Raw genomic sequence first — 21,426 nt, forward strand, 5'->3', positions numbered from 1 at the left:
AAACGTGCAAGCAGAGGAACGCTGGAACAGGGGGATTATTTTTTGATTTTCTAATGAAGAGCTAACACAGACAAAATAGGGTGAATGACCTCATTCTGTACTGTAGTTTCTTATATTAGGGGCTACATTTCAAAAGTATTTCATTGACTAATTCATTGGAGTATTAAGATCATGAAAGATGCTGCACAACCAAATTTTCTTTCTCTCTCTCCCCCTTTATATTTTCATAACAATTTATTAGCAAATCATGACCTGGAAATCTAAACTCCGTTTCATCAAGATTCTGCCCCTTCCATAACAATAACAATCTTAATTGATATGTATGTCTCCAAAGTAAAGCTCTGAATCTTTGTTATTCAATCAGTTAATTTTGCAAGTTTAGCAGTTTTTCAGATTGGAGGCCTGTGACCAGTGGAGTGCCACAATGGTCGGTGCTGGGTCCACTTCTTTTTGTCATTTATATAAATGATTTGGATGTGAATATAAGAGGTATATAGTTAGTAAGTTTGTAGATGACACCAAAATTGGAGGTGCAGTGGACAGCAAAAGTGGTTACCTCAAATTACAATGGGATCTTGATCAAATGGGCCAATGGGCTGAGGAGTGGCAGACGGAGTTTAATTTAGATAAATGCGAGGTGCTGCATTTTGGGAAAGCAAATCTTAGAAGGACTTAATGGTACTTAATGGTAATGTTCTAGGGAGTGTTGCTGAACAAAGAGACCTTGGAGTGCAGGTTCATAGCTCCTTGAAAGTGGAGTCGCAGGTAGATAGGATAGTGAAGAAGGCCTTTGGTATGCTTTCCTTTATTGGTCAGAGTATTGAGTACAGGAGTTGGGAGGTCACGTTGAGGCTGTACAGGACATTGGTTAGGCCACTGTTGGAATATTGCGTGCAATTCTGGTCTCCTTCCTATTGAAAAGAGGTTATGAAACTTGAAAGGGTTCAGAAAAGACTTACAAGGATGTTGTCAGGATTGGAGGATTTGAGCTATAGGGAGACGTTGAATAGGCTAAGGCTGTTTTCCCTGGAGTGTCGGAGGCTGAGGGATGACCTTATGGAGGTTTACAAAATTATGAGGGGCATTGATAGGATAAATAGACAAAGTCTTTTCCCTGGGGTGAGGGAGTCCAGAACTAGAAGGCACAGGTTTAGGGGAGAGGGGAAAGATATGAGATCTAAGGAGCAACCTTTTCACACAGAGGGTGGTACATGTATGGAGGAGGAAGTGGTGGAGGCTAGTACAATTGCAACATTTAAAAAGCATCTGGATGGGTATATGAATAGGAAGGGTTTGGAGGGATATGGGCCACGTGCTGGCAGGTGGGACTAGATCAGGTTGGGATATGTGGTTGGCATGGACAATTTGGATTGAAGGGTCTGTTTCCGTGCTATGCAGCTCTATGACTCTTTGACTCTATGCAACATTTAAAGAACCAATTCTGTGAATTGCTCTTTTACAGCAATACTGCCCTCTCCACTTCTACAACAGTTCACAGACATCTTAATTATATAAAATGCAAAAGTTAAAACACACGGTATATTTAGCTTAACCTGTAGCAATATGAGCTGCTGTAAAATAGTTCTGCAAAAGCATTATAAACGCATGTACCTGACAATGCAGAAACTTGACACTCAATCCACCAAATATAATAAAGAGCAGACAAATCCAGCAACACTAATTCAGAGAATTGCAGAATTGCTACTGCACAGGAAGCTGTTCAGCCCATCATGTCTACACCGCCTCTCTGAATGAGCATGATGATTCAATGTCATTCACCTGGTTTTCCCCATAACTCTTAAGTTTTAACATTTACAGGTTTTTATTTAGGTTGTTAAGTTTGCCAGAACTGCAATAATGGCTAAATATACTGGAAAAAGGTTGACTTTCTCAATGAATGTTAAATCAACTTGGGAATATAGATTCCACTCAAGTACACTCCATATTGCACACACCAACATTTGTGATTAAGAATCTAACCACAGAAGTGCTTAATTGGACATAAGCAAAGAACTTTCTAAAGTCTCAGAATATGTGCAGAGGGAAATTAACAAATAAATGAACTTTGTGGGATGAACACTGTAGAGAAGATTCAGGACCAACTCTTGAATCAATGTGAAATAGAACTGGATGGTTCAGCTTCTCTGAACCTGGATAATTTTTCTTTTAAACAAACAATTCTTTAGAATGCAACATACAAAAATAGGCCAATCCTTTAGTTTTTTTTGTCCAATGATAAGGATTGCATGAGTAATGTTCCAAATAGTGTGGCTGAAACTTTTAAGCATCTCCAATTAACCGAAAGTTCAGAGGTTACATTTCACTCATGACATAACTATCCATTAAGCTGTGCAATCAAAACGCCAATGTAAATTCTTTTGCATATGAAATATAGCACAAGGTAAGCATCTTATTATATACATAACGCCAAGGTAAGTTTTGGTCAAAGGATAAAGATTCCTATACCACTAAACTTGCATTATACAGAATCCTATTCTAAGTAGCACAATCATGTAAGGCTCAATACACCCCAAATATATGGACTGACATTTGAAGAAAATGAGTGATACATCTATTAAGATTTAGATTCAATGTTGCTAATATAAAGACATGCACATCAGTCCACCCAGTGGAGAAGTACAGAGGTGGCAACAAGATAAAATAAATGTATGAAACTTCCAGCTATCCATAAAGACTGACAAACATTAAAGTAATGGAAGCCTTGCCATAAACCAGAAAATAAGTTAATAACAAATCAGTAACGATCCATGCCATGAATGGTTGACAACTTCTCATAAACACACTGCCAAGTGAAGATTTTTTTTAAATTAAAACTGTTCTGGATTTCTACAATATGCAACTCCTACTGTAACATTTTCACAATCAATGAGTGGGATTAGTAGAAATGCTTTGCCATCAAAGTAGAAGGCGAGTGAGTGAATGTAGAAAGCTTGACAGCATCCTGAAATTTTGAAGAGACCATAGCATGGCCTGAAGTGCACTCAAATGTCTCTCCTCATTCTTCACTTTCCATTTTATCGAGCACTGTTAATCCCTCTACATTTTCTCACTTCTGCCCCAAATTCATTAATTCTTTTAGTTTTCTCATTTCTATTTTCTCTTTTGGATCCTGTTCTATCTTTGATTCTACCGATTTCTCTTGATATAATTCTTTACATTCTTCTTTTTTCAAGAAAAGAAATAAAATATATTATCTATCCATTTCATATATCCTCTTTCCTTTTTATTGCATTGTTGATTTTCTTTTTTTTCAATCTCTGCAGGGATACAGAGTCTGCTCCATCAATTACAGCTTTCAAAGCAAGAACAGTAGCTGTCCTTGCTCCTACTGTGAATCCAAGTGCAAGGGTCATTTAAGTGCAGGTTGAGGTACTGCCAGCAAAGGGGATGTGGTAAGGGGTGGATACAATGCACATAAACGTGAGAGAAGCAAGCATTTTGCAGTCGGACAAAAACGATGCATCATTAGCCCTCAGAGGGCATGTGTGTTCACTGTTCAATGAAGTGCAGCATAATCCAGACAGTTGTCCCTGTGCATACTGTGATGATTATTCAAAGCCCTGCACTTCATGTTTTTAATATAATCCAATATTTCTCTTGTGTTCAATGACAATTGGCTTATTGAAATAGACTTTGTTCCTAGGCACAATATAAATGAAATTTTTTATGTTTCATGTGGACTCTTCAGTAGTTTAGGTCTGCATCTTGTCTTTGCAATGACTATGGGTTCCCCAAAGTACTGTTTGAAATGTGTCACTGTTAAGTCGACCAGATGAACAGTCTTTGTGGAAGTGAAAATTAAAGGTACATTTCCCAACAATTTAAACAGGAAAATTCACAAGATAATCCTTACCATATTGTAAAAGGAAGTTCACAGATTCTTACATCAAAATCAGTCATATATAAGGGGGCAAAGATAGTTGTAGATGCTGGAAGGTGGGTGTCGGAAAAGAAAAGAAAGGGAGGAGGAAATACGTAGTACAAAATGGATGCGAATTTGGAAGATGGTTCACTGCGAATTTAGCTGGAGTCGCGAACAAGCAACATTTCAAAGCGAGCCAATCCCTACAATTGGCAAAGACTCAATGCAAACACCAATTTGAAAAACTGCTTTTATGGAAGCAAATTGTTCAGAATTTGAATTTATATTTTGAGGATTACATCTTAATTAGGTGAAAATTGTAGAGGGAATGCAACTTTAACAGCATATGCAGACTGGCAACAAGACCTCGGAGAGATTATACAGTAGAAACAGGAAATGCAGTTCCAACCAGTTACCGTTTTGTGTAAAGGACTTCTGCTGGGGTGGCTGCAGGACAGCTGGACGTAGGACGCTCCGCTGCTGCTCCTTGGACTTCTGACTAGGAAGACCTGCAAGACCAAACAACTGATTTTACATCACCTCAGCTTTGTTGTGAATCAAGCATGCTGCTTTGAATAAAGTTGCAATTCTAGTATAGTACAACATCATGTTGTAATGTTAAGGCTAAGTGTTCCAAAACAGTCACACATCCTGTTGAGCAGCGTTTTGGTGAAGATTGTGTTGCTTGGGGTAGTTAGTAACTTGCAGAGTTTATAAAAACACATCAGTGTGATGCATTTTACTAGCGGAAAACCATTTCTTGCCAATCTACACAACCTCTAGCCAGCTACATTTCCACAAGGAAATGAAAGCTGCAAATAACAGCAAGCTTAATATTTTTTGCTGATTAGAAAGATGTTTAAAAATCAGCATCAGTTTACTACCAAAAAGGTGCCTGACAGGAAACAGCAGGCAGTTATTGCTATCATACCAGAATTCAGAAACTGAAGACTTAGCCGTGTAGTGTCTGCAATTATGAAGCTTTCCTGCTCCTCCATTGTCAAAATGACACAAAAGGACCAACTGGTTTGTGATAACTGCAACGCAATCCACTAGTATAAATCATCACAAAGCAAATGACCATATGATCGTGTCGAGATGTGGAACAAAGTTGCGCATGTGACCAGTGTCTGTAATCTGAGAATTTTTGGGAATGGGCAACGCTCTAAATACTTACCTCTATAATACGGTTCCATCGCATGTATTTTCTGCTGAAGGAATTACTGTGACACAGAGACAAAAATTGTGCGAAACACTTCAATAGAACATACTGAAGGTTGAGAGTGTACTTCAATTTCTTAATATATGACCAACATATTTTTCTGCCAACTTTAAAACTGAACTTCCAAGTCTCTTATGGTTCTCTTCTTCAAAGGATGTAGCCTTGCGTCTCTCTAAAGGTGTTCAATTGAAGTAGTAGCATTTCAGTCCCATTAGTGACACTGCCCGAACAACAGCATCTAATTCTCTATGAAAATCATTCTTTTAAAACATTTCAATTGAAATTTATATTCAGTATGAATGGACTTGGCAATTTACATAAAATAAAAATATTAATAGTGCAATGACTGCAGTGAATATAATAAAGCAACATGACATTCTATCAAAAACACAGATTTCATATTCTTTTTTGATCTAGTCACTGAAATCCTGCACAGATTTACAAGCATCTACAATTACACAGGGAAACATCTCAAATACTTTAACCATAACTTGCATTCAATACTTTGGAGCGTTGTCCGCCCACAAACACACACCTGCAATATAGTATTTAACACTTTAAAATGAAGCTAATTTTAAAAACTGGTCTGCATAGAAATAAGATCTAGTCATTCTCAAAACATTTTGATTGAAATTACAGCAGATTGAGTTCACTTCACTCATCAATGTATGTGCCAATACTGGCACTTTACCAGAAATTACCCTGTCTATTCTAGTTTGTGTCCTTCCATATTTTTCCTGTTCAAATACTTAATTAATTCTATTTTAAACGAAGTTTTGATGTCCATTTCAATTGAAATTCGTGATTAAAAATCCTTGTCCCGATTAGAAGAAAGATTTCCTTTGTATGAGAATGAGTCCAATTCATTAACAACTTACTAAACACTGAAGATAGCTTTATTTATTTTTCTTTACATCTACCAGAATTTTGAAAATTTACAGTCTTCATAACTTTCCCTTCACTAATTTTCAGCCTTCCTTCATAAATGTAATAGAGTTTCTTTGAGGTTTGCAGAACTTTCCAATGGGTTCAGGTTGAGCTACAAATCTCAAAAATCGCAAATCTCCAATGGGAGTTGTTTCACACAGGGATTGATAAACTTACATTTCACAATACTTGTGAAAGTACCCTACTACAGTAGAACCTGATGATACAAAGATACATAAACTCAATGATAGACCTTCAGATAATCTTGAACCAATTTTGCCAAATATATCAGAGAATATTTTATTTATGGATTATTAAATATCAGAAGAATTAGCAGTAAACATGCACAATTTGAATTTGGAGACAAATACATGAAATTGGGTAAAGCCCTGCACAAGAGATAAAAAATGCCTCCTCGCATTACTAGAAATTCAGAAAAGAGAGCCTCGTGCAAATTTACCTTGAGACAAATTAGACACAATTAAATTTAAGTCAGGTCAGGGGAAGTCAAACAAAAAATACCATCTCATGCCCAATTATGGAAGGCATATAGTCAACACTTGCATATTAGCATTCAGCCATCATTTAAACAAGAATCAGAGGGTAAAACACAGGCATGAAATAACACTTGCAGATCCCATGGATTTTGAACCTGGAGCTGGCAGAATTTGTCAAGCTCAGGAGTAAACATAAAGGGGAGAATGATTCCTGGCTTACAAAAACTCCAAAATGACTAGCAATTGGTTCTCCATTGGCAGAGGATGAACATGGAAAGATTTTGGATTATTATTAGTCATACCTTGAAGCAGGTATTAAGTATGAGGCAGTCATCAATAATCAAAATCAGTTGCTACAGTGAGTATGAAGGCCACTGGGCTACATGTTTGGACATTCTATTATGCAGGTCCATGATGAAGCCAGTTGCAAACATGTCATAAATGAATTGGAAAGATCTAATTGACTGATGAAGGCAATTAAATGAAGAAAGACTGAAGCCAAAACCTTACTTTCCATTGTTGTAAAATAAAATATTAGAAGAGACATGACACAAGTCTTTAAAATGATGAAAGGTATAATGTTGAAGCAAGACATTATTTATCATGGTTAACACAAAGCTAGAGCACTTAAGGAGAAAATTCAAATACCTGAAGTAAGACAATTAGAAAGAAACTCAGGGCAACAGGTATAGAACAGATTCCAAGAGCTAGTAATTGCAGTTGGTTTGATATCTGTTAAAGCTAGACCCTAAATAATAATGTTTGAATATTTTAAAGTGAAGTAGACAATTAAGTTTTCCTTAGTATATCATATAAATACATTGGACTGAGTAGATCTAATACATTATTTGTTCCATTACTTACATCATTGAAGCAGCCTTTATAGACTTCAATACTCATCTCTTACCAAGAAGTTCATGTTTTTAATATTCACAGCAGATCTTTTGGGATTCTTAATTTGCACAATGGTTACTTAACAAACATGCCTTCCCTCATGTGATATTAAAGAGTTAATGTGCTCTGCTGATCTGCAGAAAAGTGGATGCCCTGAGGCTAGGATGGGATGCCTCTGACTTACAGGTACATTGTAAGGAATTTACATGGCCATCCCTTGCCATTCAGACAGACCTCTTGACATGCTTCGCAAGCACAGTGAAGAGCGTTAAGAGTTTCTCCACAGCTTGTACTGTATTTGCTTAATAAAACGTTGGTTGTTCACAGAAGTTGGCTTGTTGCAGTTGCATCAAGTGTGCAAGAATCTCAAGAAAAAAGGAACCTAACATTTGGTGGCAGCGGTGGGATTCCAACATACACAGAGCTTCTAGGTGGACTGAATAAGTGATCGTTTGAGTGCCGGTTGTGTAAGACAGTTGGGTCCACGAGGTACGATTTACCTTGATCTCTCTCTTTAACCTACCACTCAGTTGACCCCTCAGACTCTGTGGTGATGGAATCTCGAAGGTAAATTATGCCGTTGCACGCCGATGAGTTTGCTTTCAGAATCATAAGTTATTGAGAATTCGGGCTACAGTCTCCCGGGAAAAGGGGGCTGGAGTCCTCTAGTAGGGAGGTTTGAGGCTCTAGAGCATAGTGCAAAAAATAAAATGTAATAACTGCATCTGTCTCTATCACCCAGTCTTAGATCGGTTGTTAAGAGGGGAGATCCCCCATGTGAATGTCAAGACCCTGAAGTGAGTGTGGAGACTATAGACATGAGGTTTGAGGCTCGGGAGCAAAACAAAACTTCAAAGAAAAACACCTAAACAAAATTTGGTACTTCTTAAAGTTATCACCTTTATCCCCCACACCTCCCCTTGGAAGTACATTTAGGACAACGTAGCGTCACCGGGAAAAGGGGAGAAAGTGGAGTCGGTCGTAAAGTACATTAACTACCAGGGAAGCTTTGTCTGGGTTTTTGTTGTGGAAGTCTCAGTCTCTGGGCTTGGACTTGATAAATCTTTCTTCTGGGGAAGAGGAGTGGCTTGGACAGTGGCGCTGTGTGGTCCACTGTGAAGGCTTTCTCTTTTTATAAGTGTAATTTCATCGAGAGGGTGTGGAAAAAAAAGTGAAACACTGAGATTAAGGTTGTACAAATACTTGGGTCGAAAAAGGAAGTTTCAATATAAATTATGCCATACTGGAATTGTTTGACATTTAAATATTTTGGTTTGTTAAAGTACTGGTTCAGAAAATCCTTTTAAGTAACTGTTTTGCCTTATTTGAATCAGGATTTCAATTTGACGCGATTTGTGGGCTATGTTAAAGGGCAGATTATGTTTTTACATTAATATTATACAACATTATGCCCCTTTTTAAATTATCAAACATGTAACCTTAAAACAAATTGATTGAGGGCCTTGAACCCCGATTTGTTTGAAATTCTACAATGTCTGTTTAAAAGCAAAACAACGGTGTCAGTGGCCATGCTTTAGCCAAATGAGAGTATTGTATTAAAATAACTTTGCTTTTTTAAATGCAGAGTGTTCACAAACAGAAGAGTGCATTTTAATTTTGACGCTTTGTTAAAATTTTAGAAAACGTTAAGTTCTTTCAATTATTGTTCCAAAGAAAACTTCATTGGCCCCTTTCATGTCACAAATGCAAAGAATCTTGATCTCTACCAAAGCTGTACAGGTACTGATCTGCAACCAAAGTAACTTCGACTGTTTTATTTGAGAAGTTTCATTTGGAGAACATATTTTAATATATTCTGCATTTGTTTACCATGAATATTTGAGATTTAAATTTGAACGGAAACTGCCTTTTCAATGGCGAAGCACAGGAAATGTTCTGTTGTTTTCTTGCTGTTGCAGATTTTTGAAATACTTTTCCTGACAGCTTTCACAGTAGTGAAATATTAATTTGTCGAAGGAAAATCATTTTTGAATAACCTGAATGGGTTCCCCCGAGGGTTTGATTTTAGGATCATTGATTGCTGTTTATAAATGACAGAATTATTTAGGCAGTACAATTTAGAAGTTTATGGATTGTAAAACGTGATAATGTCATAAATAGTGAAAAGAGTAACAGACTTCAACACGATTGAGAATGTTGAAATAGACAGACAATTTAGCGTAGTTAAATGTGTGACTATCTTCATACTAATAGCTACCTTGACAAGGAAGGAATTAAAGAGAAAATGCAAAGATACGTGCAGCAGTGAACATAGTCTCTAGAGTTTCTCCATTCACAGATAAAGCATGTCTTCGGACCATGACCAGCCCCTCCATAACCTGATCCAATGGATTCAATCAGCTCCCCAGTTATGAGCATGAGAAGCGAAGAAGCTAACAACGGTGAAGAGGTCTGTGCGCTTTTTGTCAGTGTCTTCCTATGGATATTAAACCACACGAGCTTTACCTTCGCTTTCAATCATTTAAGGGGTATGAAGGTTCACTGATCAAGCTAACATCAAAACAGCCAGTTGGCTTTGTTATAATTGACAGCAGAGCAGGAACAAAAGCAGCAAAGAATGCTGCGTTCACCTAACCTGCTACTGCAACTGCCGCACTTCATGCTTAGATGTGCTGGTATCCTCCATCTAAAGCATCTTCGCAAGGATGAAAGTTTTGTCGATTTTATTAAGGATTTAACTGCCCTCATCCAAGAATTCAGATTTCTCCGTGGAGTGGCGAGAAGAACAGACTGGATTTTGTTTTCAGGTTGAACATTACTGAAGGAGATTTTGGATAACTGGTTCGTTTCCACACAACTTGGAGGGTGTGGAGTGGTCACTAAGGACTGTGGATTTAAGAGTTTTACTGGTGAAAGTTTTTTCCACGTGGGAGATCCTGAGGATCCTATCTACTGCGTGAACTAGTAATTTTTGTTTTATAATCATTGCATGTTCTTATGAAGGAGACTGTAGTGCCATCTAGGTGGTTATCATGGAATGATAAAAGGAGGAAATGTGATATTAAAGAGTCAATTTGCTCTGCTGACCTACAGGAAAGTGGATGTCCTGAAGCTAGGGTGGAATGTCGCTGACTTACAAGTACATTGTAAGGAATTTACATTCCCATCCCTTGCAATTCAGAGCCATTTACATGGACATCTCCTATTATTCATAGATAATTTACATTTGCATCATCATCCTGTTCAAAATCAATAAGAACATCACAGCTGAATATCTGACTATTCCCTGTAGTTAAAAAAATTTGCAACAGATTTGACCTTTAAGGGATGATTTACGTTATATTGTTTCTGGAAATGATGTAGTCACTGCACTGCGTCTTGAGTGGCATGTGACTTGAGGCAGTGGCTTGGGTTGTCCTGTGGGCATCACTGACTGCGATGTAAAGATTTTGTATAAAGGACTGTTTCCATTGTTCGGAGAGACTTCTCGACATGCTTCACAAGCATGGCAAAGAGTGTTAAGAGTTTCTCCACAGCTTGTACTGCATTTGCTTAATGAAATTTGGTTGTTGTGCACAGAAGTTGGCAGATTGCAGTTGCATCAAGTGCGTAAGAATCTCAGAAAGAAGAACTTAACACTCAAACTAACTCCAACTTGAATTTTCCTTTAAATGAATTATTTTAAGGAATAACCTTTGCTAGCCATTTTTATATCAATAAAAAGTTATTCTTCTTGACTGTGGTTGTAGATAGGGCCCATGCGTTATAAAACACCTTAAGGTTAAATAATTATTTATGGAAAAGCTTACTAGTATGACTCACTTCCTCTCTGAAACTTAAAATCACCTTACTGTAATATTACAGCAGTCCCAGGAGGAAAGTAACATTTTTAGTGTGACAAGAAATTCAGACATCTCATTCTATTTTGTTCTGATTATTTGACACACATGACACAGGCCTTCCTACAAAGCTTAGTCCATTTCATAAGCCTTTTTCCTGGATTCTGCAAACAAGCAACATGAGCACAAAGTACACAGTCCCGATTTTCCAATCAGGATCAAAAATCCTACACACGACCATAACCAGATAAGAAAATACACAATTGTTTTTTGATTAGTTATGCACTCAAATTTCCTTAACAGAAGCTGTTACAAAATGGCAGACACAATACAGGAATGCTTGTAGCCTGCAACAGAGTCTATCAGCATGGGAACCTTTCTCACCTGTGCCACATTTATCAACAGTATTTGCATCCTACTCCAGTTTATTGGACAGTTGTTGAGAATAGTTAACCACACAAGGCAAGTAGTCAGACATGGAAGTGAGGAGATTAGTTGGCTGGTGGGTAAGGGATCTAGGTGCCAGGTGAGTTAGGGGGTTAGGTATGGCACCCGGTAGGGAGTCCAGTGGATGTCAGGAAGGTGCCAGATATGTCGATGAGAGCTTCGGATAGGTGGGGTCAGTTGAAGTGGTTGCCAGGTTGAGGACATGTGGAGACAGTGTAATAGGCCACGGTGGTCTGGTGGAGAAGAGAGTGAGCCCAGTGGTGGCTTGGAAAAGTTAGGGAGGTGCAGAGATTGTTTTAGACATTTGCTGAGGTTGGAATGAGGAGCATCAGGGGCTCAAATTAATAGTTACCCTGAAGTTAGAATAGATTTTGAAATCCTATAACTTTTCTTGTGTAACTACTTAGCTTAAATGATCAGAATCCTCTGATATCTGATTCTGGAAATCTTTTTCAGAGGATTCCACACACTTGGCAACGGCCCCACGAAAATTCAAATTTTTCCAGGCAATTCCTGCAGAGTCAGTTGCACCAGGAACTTTCCAAGGTCTCAACATACAATGACAATCTACTCCTGCAGAATCGACTAGCTACTTATCAAAGTTTAGTCCCTTAGGTTTCCTAGACATTTTCATGCTGAAGAATTTCAAGTGGCAGCGAGAGTCTGGTGGGGGACACTATAGAATTTTTCCATCACTCATGTCAGTGGGAGCACTATTCTATAACAAAGATTAAGCATGCATTTCAACAAAACTTGCAAATTATTTTAAATTTTACACCATTTTACAGGAAAATTACATGCCTGAACAGTTTCTGGATAGGCTGTAAGTTTGCTCGCAGAGCTGGAATGTTTGTTTTCAGACGATTTATCACCATGCTAGGTAACATCATCAGTGAGCCTCCGGTGAAGCACTGGTATTATGCCTCGCTTTCTATTTGTGTGTCTTGGTCTCTTAAGGTGGGTGATATCATTTCCGGTTCTTTTTCTCAGAGGTTGGTAAACTGGGTCCAAATCGATGTGTTTATTGATGGAGTTCCAGTTGAATGCCAGATCTCTAGGAATTCCCGTGCATGATTCTGTTTAGCCTGTCCTAGGATGGATCTGTTGTCCCAGTCGAAGTGGTGTCCTTCTTTGTCTGTACGTAAGGATACCAGTGATAGTGGGTCATTTCTTTTGGGGGCTAGTTGGTGTTCGTGTATCCTGGTGGCTAGTTTTCTACCTGTCTGTCCAATGTAGTGTTTTTTACAGTCCTTGCATGGTATTTTGTAAATAACATTCGTTTTGCAGGATGTTTGTATAGGTTTCTCGAGGTTCAGCAGCCTCTGTTTAAGTGTGTTGATAGGTTTGTGGGCTACCATGATGCCAACGGGTCGGAGTAGTCTGTTAGTTATTTCAGAGATGTCTTTGATGTATGGTAATGTGGCTAGGGTTTATGGGCATGTTGTGTCTGCTTGTTTGGATTTCTTGTTTAGGAATTGGTGGACTGTGTTTATTGGGTACGTTCTTCTTGAATTCACTGTATAAGTATTTTTCTTCTGCCGCTCATAGTTCCTGGTGCTGCAGTGTATTGTGGCCCATTTAAATAATGTCCTGATACAGCTCAGTTTGTGGGTGTTGGGATGATTGCTTCTGTAGTTGAGTATCTGGTCTGTATGTGTTGCCTTCCTGTAGATGCTGGTCTGAAGTTCTCAATTAGCAGTTCATTCCACTGTGACATCTAAGAAGGGGAGTCTGTTGTTGTTCTCCTCCTCTTTTGTGAAATGCATGCCAATAAGGATATAGTTGATGATGTAGGTTTCCTCTAATTTGTTCCATTTTGTGATGACAAACGTGTCATCCATGTAGCGGACCCAAAGTTTGGGTTGAATAGTGGGGAGGACGACTCGTTCGAGTCTCTGCATTACTGCTTCTGCTCAAGAAGCCCAATATTGGAGACCCCATGGGTGTTCCATTGATTTGTTTGTAGGTCTTGTCATTGAATGTGAAGTGGGCAGTGAAGCACTGGTCTACTAGCTAGATCATAAGAAATCTTACGATCTAGCTATTCCAAATCAAAATAATTGCAAATAGAATAGATAAATTATTTGCTTATAACCACTAACAAGAATGGTTTCTACAGATGCCAATAACCAAAATATAAAATTAAAATACACTACTTTAATGCCATTCTATCCTTTTCAAATATTCACTTCCCATCACTGATAATTATGCTAAAGTAAAATGCTATCAAAGTTTAGGCAAATTAATATCAGAAATACCTTGTTGAAATGGAAAATGTTGACAATTTTAATTGATTATATAAACTGTCTGATGAAAGGTGACATTCATTTGAAATTCTGTTAAATTTTATATTATGTTAATTTTGTTCCAAGTCCATAAATACGGCACACACTGAGCACCTGGGTGTAATAGAAGTTACATACATTAATACATAGGGCCCTGTTCTTTGCAGTCAGAAAGAACATGTGCACACAGTGTCTGGCTGTTTCAACTCAACAAAATAGGTGACAGCCATTCTCTGGTTCATTTGACTGGCCAATACTTTGATCAATCAGAGTCAGCCTGCCTGGTTTAAAATGGAAGCAAGACTTTGCAGCTTAACTGTCAGTCATCATCTGGTACAATTTTCATTGTCTCTACCAATCAAACTCCACTTGCCAACAATTTAGCACTCTGCTCTCATACAATATAAATGTTGTTTTCTCCTTACAATAATATTTTTTGGAAATTGTCCTGATAAATACAAGATGAAAAGTTTTGATAATATGTGCCTTTTTTAAAAAAAAAAGGGATACTCAAACTCTCTACACCCAAACAACAATTCTACATTAACATTTTTTCTTCAATTATGTACCATTTGTATCATAATATATTCCACAACTGCAAGAAAACATCACTATAATGTTCTCTGGTTGGCAACCTCGATTTTTACAAAATTAAATATTACAGAATTGCATGTTTTGAATTCTGCAGCAAGAAAATTATACACAGAACATTTAAGGGCAACCCTACACATGCAACACAACAGAGTTATGCAACCAGCAGGCAATAGAGAGGATACTGTGAAAATTTACTGTGATGCAGCCTGGTTGTGGAAAAACAAAGATGTGCAAGCCCATAGATGTTACTGTTAGAAAAAATAATAAATGATTTGATTATGAAGTAGAAAATTATCAAAAGCTGTTAATTTTCTGTACATAGATGATAAACTAAAAGAAAGGAATTCAGGGTACACATCTAATGAAGTTGTAGAATAAAGCACTAGAATTCGTCATTGAAATAGAAACCACATCAATATTGAAGGGTAGGTGGCTGAAAGTAAGAGCAATGAAAACATATGGCACAGAACTAACACGTGGGATTAATACTATTTCTTACATGAAGAATTTAGAACCAATATTGAATGGTTGGAGCAAATGGCCTACTTCCATGTTATAAATTCTCCTGAGTTTTAGGCACATCAGAATCCCCAATCTACAAAGAAGCTGGTCTGTCAACAGCATAGACCAACATGATTAAGAGTTTTCAGAGAGCGTCAGAAATATACTACTGAAAGATTACACTTTGGAAATTGTCGACCGATGCCGTCACCAAAATACTGGAGATTTACAGTTCACATGCAAATACAATTGAAATTGTTCATCTATGCGGAAGACAACTGGTTTCTGCTCCCCATATTTATGTTCCAAAATAACAATGAGATGGGGGAGACTGTTGGATCTCAAAATTTCAAAAATGATTCCTCAGGCATGAAAAGGTCATGACAATATTCTCATCAATTTAGACAGAACATCAAAAAGTTGGCCAATGAGAGAAATCTAGTAAAGTGGATAACATCTATGAGTTCAAAATTATGAAGGGTACGATGAGATCCAATAGATAAAAAGTTAGTGACGAGGTTCAAAATCTGTTAAAACTACAAAAGTAATTAAAATGTAACACTCCTGTTCAAGAAGGGAAGAAGGGACAAGTGGGAAATTACGAGCAGTTAGCCTGATCTTGGTCACTGGTAAGATTTTAGAGTCATTATTAAGGATGAGATTACACAGTACTTGGAAGTGCATGATAAAATAGGGCTGAGTCAGCTTTTGTCAAGGGGTGGTCATGCCAGACAAATCTGTTAGAATTCCTTGAGGCAGCAATGAGCTAATTAGACAAAGGTGCCACACAGGAGACTGGTAAATAAGAAGCCATGGTGCTAGGGCAAGGCACTGGAATAAAGAGAGGATTGGTTGACTGGCAGAAGGCAGAGAATGGAGTAAAGAGGTCTTTTTCAGGATGGCAGCCAGTGACTAGTGGATTTCCACAGAGTGTGTTAGGACCACAACTACTAAAGTTGTGTTATATTGATCTGGACAAAGGAACTGAGGGCATTGTTGTTACGTTTGTAGATGACGCAAAGACAAGTGGTGGGGCAAGTTGTGTGGAGGACGCAGGGAGGCTGTAGAAGGACTTGGTAAAACAGTGGGAGATGGAATACAATATGGGAAAGCATGAGGTTATGCACTTTTGAAGTGTAAAGATGTACACTACTTTCTAAATGAAGGCTACTTTTTAAAATGGGCAAATCTGAAGCACAAAGAAACTTGGGGGTTCTAGACTAGTCCTAACATGTAGGTTCAGTTGACAGTTAGGAAGGCAAATTCATTTCAAGAGGACCAGAGCCCAAGAGAAGGGCTGTATAAGACTCGGGTGAGTCTGTATTTGTGAGCAGTACTGGGCTCTGTACCTGAAGGAGGATCTGCTCGTCTGCAGGGCATCCAGAAGAAGTTTTCAAGCCTGATCTCAAGAATGAAGGGCTTGACATATGAGGGCTCTGGGTCTGTACTCAATGGAATTTAGAAGGATGGGGCGGGGTGGGGGGAGAGTCTCACTGAAACTTACAGAATACAGAGAGACCTGGAGAAGATGCTTTCAGGGAGGAACTAGGACCCAGGGGCACAGTCTCAGAGTGAAAGGACAATGCTTTCGAAAGGAGATGAGAAGGAATTTCTTCAACCAAAAGGTGGTTAATCTGTGGAATTTATTACCACAGAAGGCTGCTGAAGCCAAGTTATTTGAATGCCTTTAAGACAGAGGTAGAAAAGCTCTTGATTAGTAAAGGAATGAAGGGTTCCAAGATGAAGGCAAAAGAAGAGGGCTAAGAAACATATTAGCCATGATCGAATGGCACAGCAAACCCAATGGTCCTGTATTATGGCTTTCTGGTAATTCAAAATGATGTTTTCATAGTGGGAAGTTAGAATGTAAATTTTGCCTCAAACAATGTAAAATTAGTTTATTGAAGATTGAACATGTAAATAAAAAATAAATATTTTGAGCAGTTGGTGAGGAGAATTAGACTAGTGGTTCACGACAAGAAAAAGCACAGTTCACACTACAAACCTTTCTCTTCTGTACTACAACATCCAATGTCCCGACATCCTACATAATGTATCTTTGTATCAAATTTAACAGTATTATTGCATTAATTAGAGTAATGCTGCACTCTTTGCAAATAGGTTTTCTTTACATATTGTGATACACGATCTTAGAACGTCAAAAGACAAATCAGATGGAAAACAAAGTCATGGAACCTAAGTAAAATCAAAATTCAAATCTGTACTTAGATCTTGCTAAGACCTGCTTGCATAGATAATACAATGACGTTGATATCGCCTTTAGAAACTTGCTGCCTAAAAAAAAATGCCTAAAGATTGGTCAGAAGAACTCTCACAATATTAAACAAACAATTTACGTTACAGTACTCACTGTAAAGCTTCTCACCCTCAAGTAATGCTAGCTGTGCATACTGCTCACACAGCACAACCGATGAAGTAGCACCATCTCGGAGTGAAAAATACAACAATATTATTCATAATTTATGCTATTTTTAAATAATTGATTCCATACTGTTTCAATGTCACATCAGTGCTGCAAAGTTAGGGAAAACACAAGTACTAAAGAGACATCAAAAAACCTCAAACTAATTAGTTAATTCATGCTGTGAAGATTCTTTTGTGAACCAGATTAGCCTAAATGTAAGTCTCAGATAATGTACTCAGTGGAAAATTGTACAATTTTCTCCAAAACTGAAATGTGTCATTCATGAATAGTTTTCTTCCAGCACTTACCAGTATTAGACATCCTAACATTCAAACAGTTTAAAAGTATTTCTTGTCTTGCAGCAAATACAACTAGACCCATGTACACAAATTCTTGCTACAATCACGCAGGTAGCAGGTCTCTGAGGAACACATTACAAAGATAACAAGCTGAGATTGATATTTAGACCTGTTGACAGCTGAGTACAGCATAATCACTTGTGCACACCAGTCTCTTGTAGCAATAGGACAAGCTTGTAAACATCTGTACTAACATGTTGATTAAATCATTTCAGCTTCCATAAAAATCAAACTGAATGCATATTAAAGATCACAAAATATCTGATCATTTAAATATCTAACAGTTTGCACAGAAACATGCTGCAGAAATATTTAGACAATGCATCAGATCAATAATTTGCTATTTGAAGCACGTTACCAGTTTCCAGCTGGATATACCAATATAGCAGTTCCTGAATCTGGCAATTACTTTAAAGTTTCTTTTTAACATTCCATATGCATATTATTAAGCAAGTTGAAGTACAAATTACTTCAGAAGAAAGCAATGTTGCATATTTTCACCACACTCCAAGACAATTTTCTTTCTTTTTAAGTCATAAGTAAACTTTAGAACTGGTGCTTCTCCTCTACAATATACTTTTAGCACTCATGAAAAGAAAATATTAATTTGATGAATTCTGAGCCAAAATTGCTGTTGTTGTGGCATTTCAGTGGGTGAGTAACAAGTAACAAAGATTTAGATTTCTGACAGTTCTACACAAAACACGTTAAAGTAGGATAGATGGAATAGATTTTGTATTTTTCATTTTAATTCAGAATTTTTAAAATTTGTTTGAAAGCCACAACATCCATACCAATTTTTGCCGACTTGAGGCAAAAATCTCACCAGTTTTCAAATTAGGCATGATGTAGCTAAAATCAGTGCTATACATAGCTCCATATGCCTCATAATCACGTGCAGTTTTGAGCAGAGTGCAGAGTGGCATGTCTTTCCTGTCAAGAAACAGCACTGGAAACATTTTGCCTAATATACAACTCTCACTTCACACTTGCAATACTGAACATTCACATAGTCATACAATTTAGGGACAGGAACTTTAAACCATATCCCAGAAGAGGCAACATCCTTTCCACATCCACCCAATCAAGACCCCCTCAGCATCTTAGACCTTTCAGTTAGGTCATGCCTTACTCTTTCAAACTCCAGTGGATACTTGCTGAGCCTTCCAACTTTGTCTCATAAGACAGCCTGCCCAATCCAGGTATTAATCTAGGAAATCTTCTCTGAACTGCCTTTAAAGCATTCACATCCTTCTTTACCATAAGACCACAAGACATGGGAGCGGAAGTAAGGCCATTCGGCCCACCGAGTCCACTCCGCCATTCAATCATGGCTGATGGGCATTTCAACTCCACTTACCCGCATTCTCCCCATAGCCCTTAATTCCTTGCGACATCAAGAATTTATCAATCTCTGCCTTGAAGACATTTAGCGTCCCAGCCTCCACTGCACTCTGCGGCAATGAATTCCACAGGCCCACCACTCTCTGGCTGAAGAAATGTCTCCACATTTCTGTTCTGAATTTACCCCCTCTAATTCTAAGGCTGTGTCCACGGGTCCTCACAGTACTCCAAATGGGGCCTAACCAGAACTTTATAAAGTCTCAGGTAAGGTGACCAATTCAGTGCACAATACTCGAGGTATAGTCTCACCAGTGCTCTGTACAACTAAAGCATAACCTCCCAAAGTTTTGTTGAAATGCCCTTGTAATAAATGAAAACATTTTATTAGCTTTCCTAATTACTTGCATACTAACGTTTTGTGATTCATGAAGAAGGGCACACTTCTTAGAGGCAGCACACACATAGAGGCGGCACAGTGACTCAGTGGTTAGCACTGCTGCTTTAAAGTGCCAGCCACCTGGGTTTGATTCCTCCCTCAGGTGACCGTCTATATGGAGTTTGCACAATCTTTCCGTGTCTGCATGAATTTCTTTCCACTGTCCAAAGACGTCCAAGTTAGGTGGACTGGCCATGCTAAATTGCCCTTAGTATCCAGGGATGTGCAGGCGAGTTGGATTAGCCATGGGAAATGTGAGGTTACAGGGATAGAGTGTAGGTGGGATACTCTTTGAAGGGTTGGTGTGGACTCAATGGGCCAAATGGCCTGCCTCCACTGTAGAGATTTCATGATTCTCTCACCATTTAGATCATGTGCTTCTCTTTTAATCTTCCTGTCAAAACGGACAACTTCACATTTTTTCACATTATACTTCAAATGCTACATATTTGCCCACTCACTTAACCTATACCTCTAGCATACTTATGTCATTGTCACATTTTATTTTCCTACTTATCTTTGTGTCATCTGCAAATTTGGTAGTTGTGCATTCCATCCCTTCATCTAAGTCATTTATATAAATTGGAAACAGTTGAACTACCAGTAGCAAACCCAGTGGGACACACTTGTTAATCTTGTCAACCTGAAAAAGACCAATTTATGTCTACACTTCGATTGATGTTAGTCATCCAATCTCAATCCATGCCTATATGCGACCTCCAACAAAATGAAGAATGAGATGATAAAAGCTCAAGTATACGCCAATTTGCAAAATGGGGGCTGGCAGTCTTCTACTGCTGCAACAGGAAATATTGCTCATGACAGGACCCAGGACAGACAGGTACTTCAAGCCTAATGACTGAGACCCAGAACTCTAGGGAGTTGGAGGAGGTGGGATCAGTTTATTTAGCGCTGAGGGAGGCTCTGCTCAGCTTGCTTGGTGCATGGATGGGGTGCTAGTCTGGACAGATGATCCTGTGGTCACAGTGAATATGGGGGGGGGGGGGGTCAAGACAGTGCTCCATACACTTCCTGTTGTAACAAAAGCAGGCATACCTATTATATACATGGTGCTTCTGGTATAGTATCTCGTGGAGACAGCATTGTCATACCTTGGTCCAGTAATTCAACACTTCAGGCACAACACCTGGAAGGCATTAGACTGCCAAGTACCAGTCTCTTTATGACAACAGTTAACAGTACTCACCAGCACTGGGAGCCTGGCCATGGATTAAAGTTGGAGGTTTCAGCCGAAAGCCAACATTCTTCTCATCTAAAGTGAAATGAAAACTGAATAAGTCTGTGGATGTTATAAAGCAGCATATCAAAGAATACAGCAGCAGAGCAAATTTACTCATCACACATCGTAGAAGATTTACATTCATAGAACATAGAAAAATACAGCGCAGTACAGGCCCTTTGGCTCTCGATGTTGCGCCGATCCAAGCCCACCTAACCTACACTAGCCCACTATCCTCCATATGCCTCCAATGCCCGTTTAAATGCCCATAAAGAGGGAGAGTCCACCACTGCTACTGGCAGGGCATTCCATGAACTCACGACTCGCTGAGTAAAGAATCTACCCCTAACATCTGTCCTATACCTACCACCCCTTAATTTAAAGCTATGCCCCCTCGTAATAGCTGACTCCATACGTGGAAAAAGGTTCTCATGGTCAACCCTATCTAAACCCCTAATCATCTTGTACACCTCTATCAAGTCATCCCTAAACCTTCTTTTCTCCAATGAAAACAGCCCCAAGTGCCTCAGCCTTTCCACATACGATCTTCCTACCATACAAGGCAACATCCT

The 21,426-nt window shown here is 38.5% G+C and overlaps 1 protein-coding gene across 4 annotated transcripts in view; it reads right to left on the bottom strand.

The window, feature by feature from the left end:
- Positions 1 to 21,426, bottom strand: part of LOC122565289 (ran-binding protein 3-like) — a 109,437-nt gene that overhangs the window by 48,735 nt on the left and 39,276 nt on the right. For all 4 annotated transcript variants that reach the window (XM_043721087.1, XM_043721086.1, XM_043721089.1 and 1 more), the window contains 2 exons: positions 20,822 to 20,887; positions 4,300 to 4,392 (listed from right to left, as the gene is read on the bottom strand). In XM_043721087.1, coding sequence (XP_043577022.1) covers positions 4,300 to 4,392; positions 20,822 to 20,887 — 159 coding nt within the window. The remainder of the gene's footprint in view (positions 1 to 4,299; positions 4,393 to 20,821; positions 20,888 to 21,426) is intronic.

The sequence above is a fragment of the Chiloscyllium plagiosum genome, chromosome 31, assembly GCF_004010195.1.
Source record: "Chiloscyllium plagiosum isolate BGI_BamShark_2017 chromosome 31, ASM401019v2, whole genome shotgun sequence".
Lineage (NCBI taxonomy): Eukaryota > Metazoa > Chordata > Chondrichthyes > Orectolobiformes > Hemiscylliidae > Chiloscyllium > Chiloscyllium plagiosum.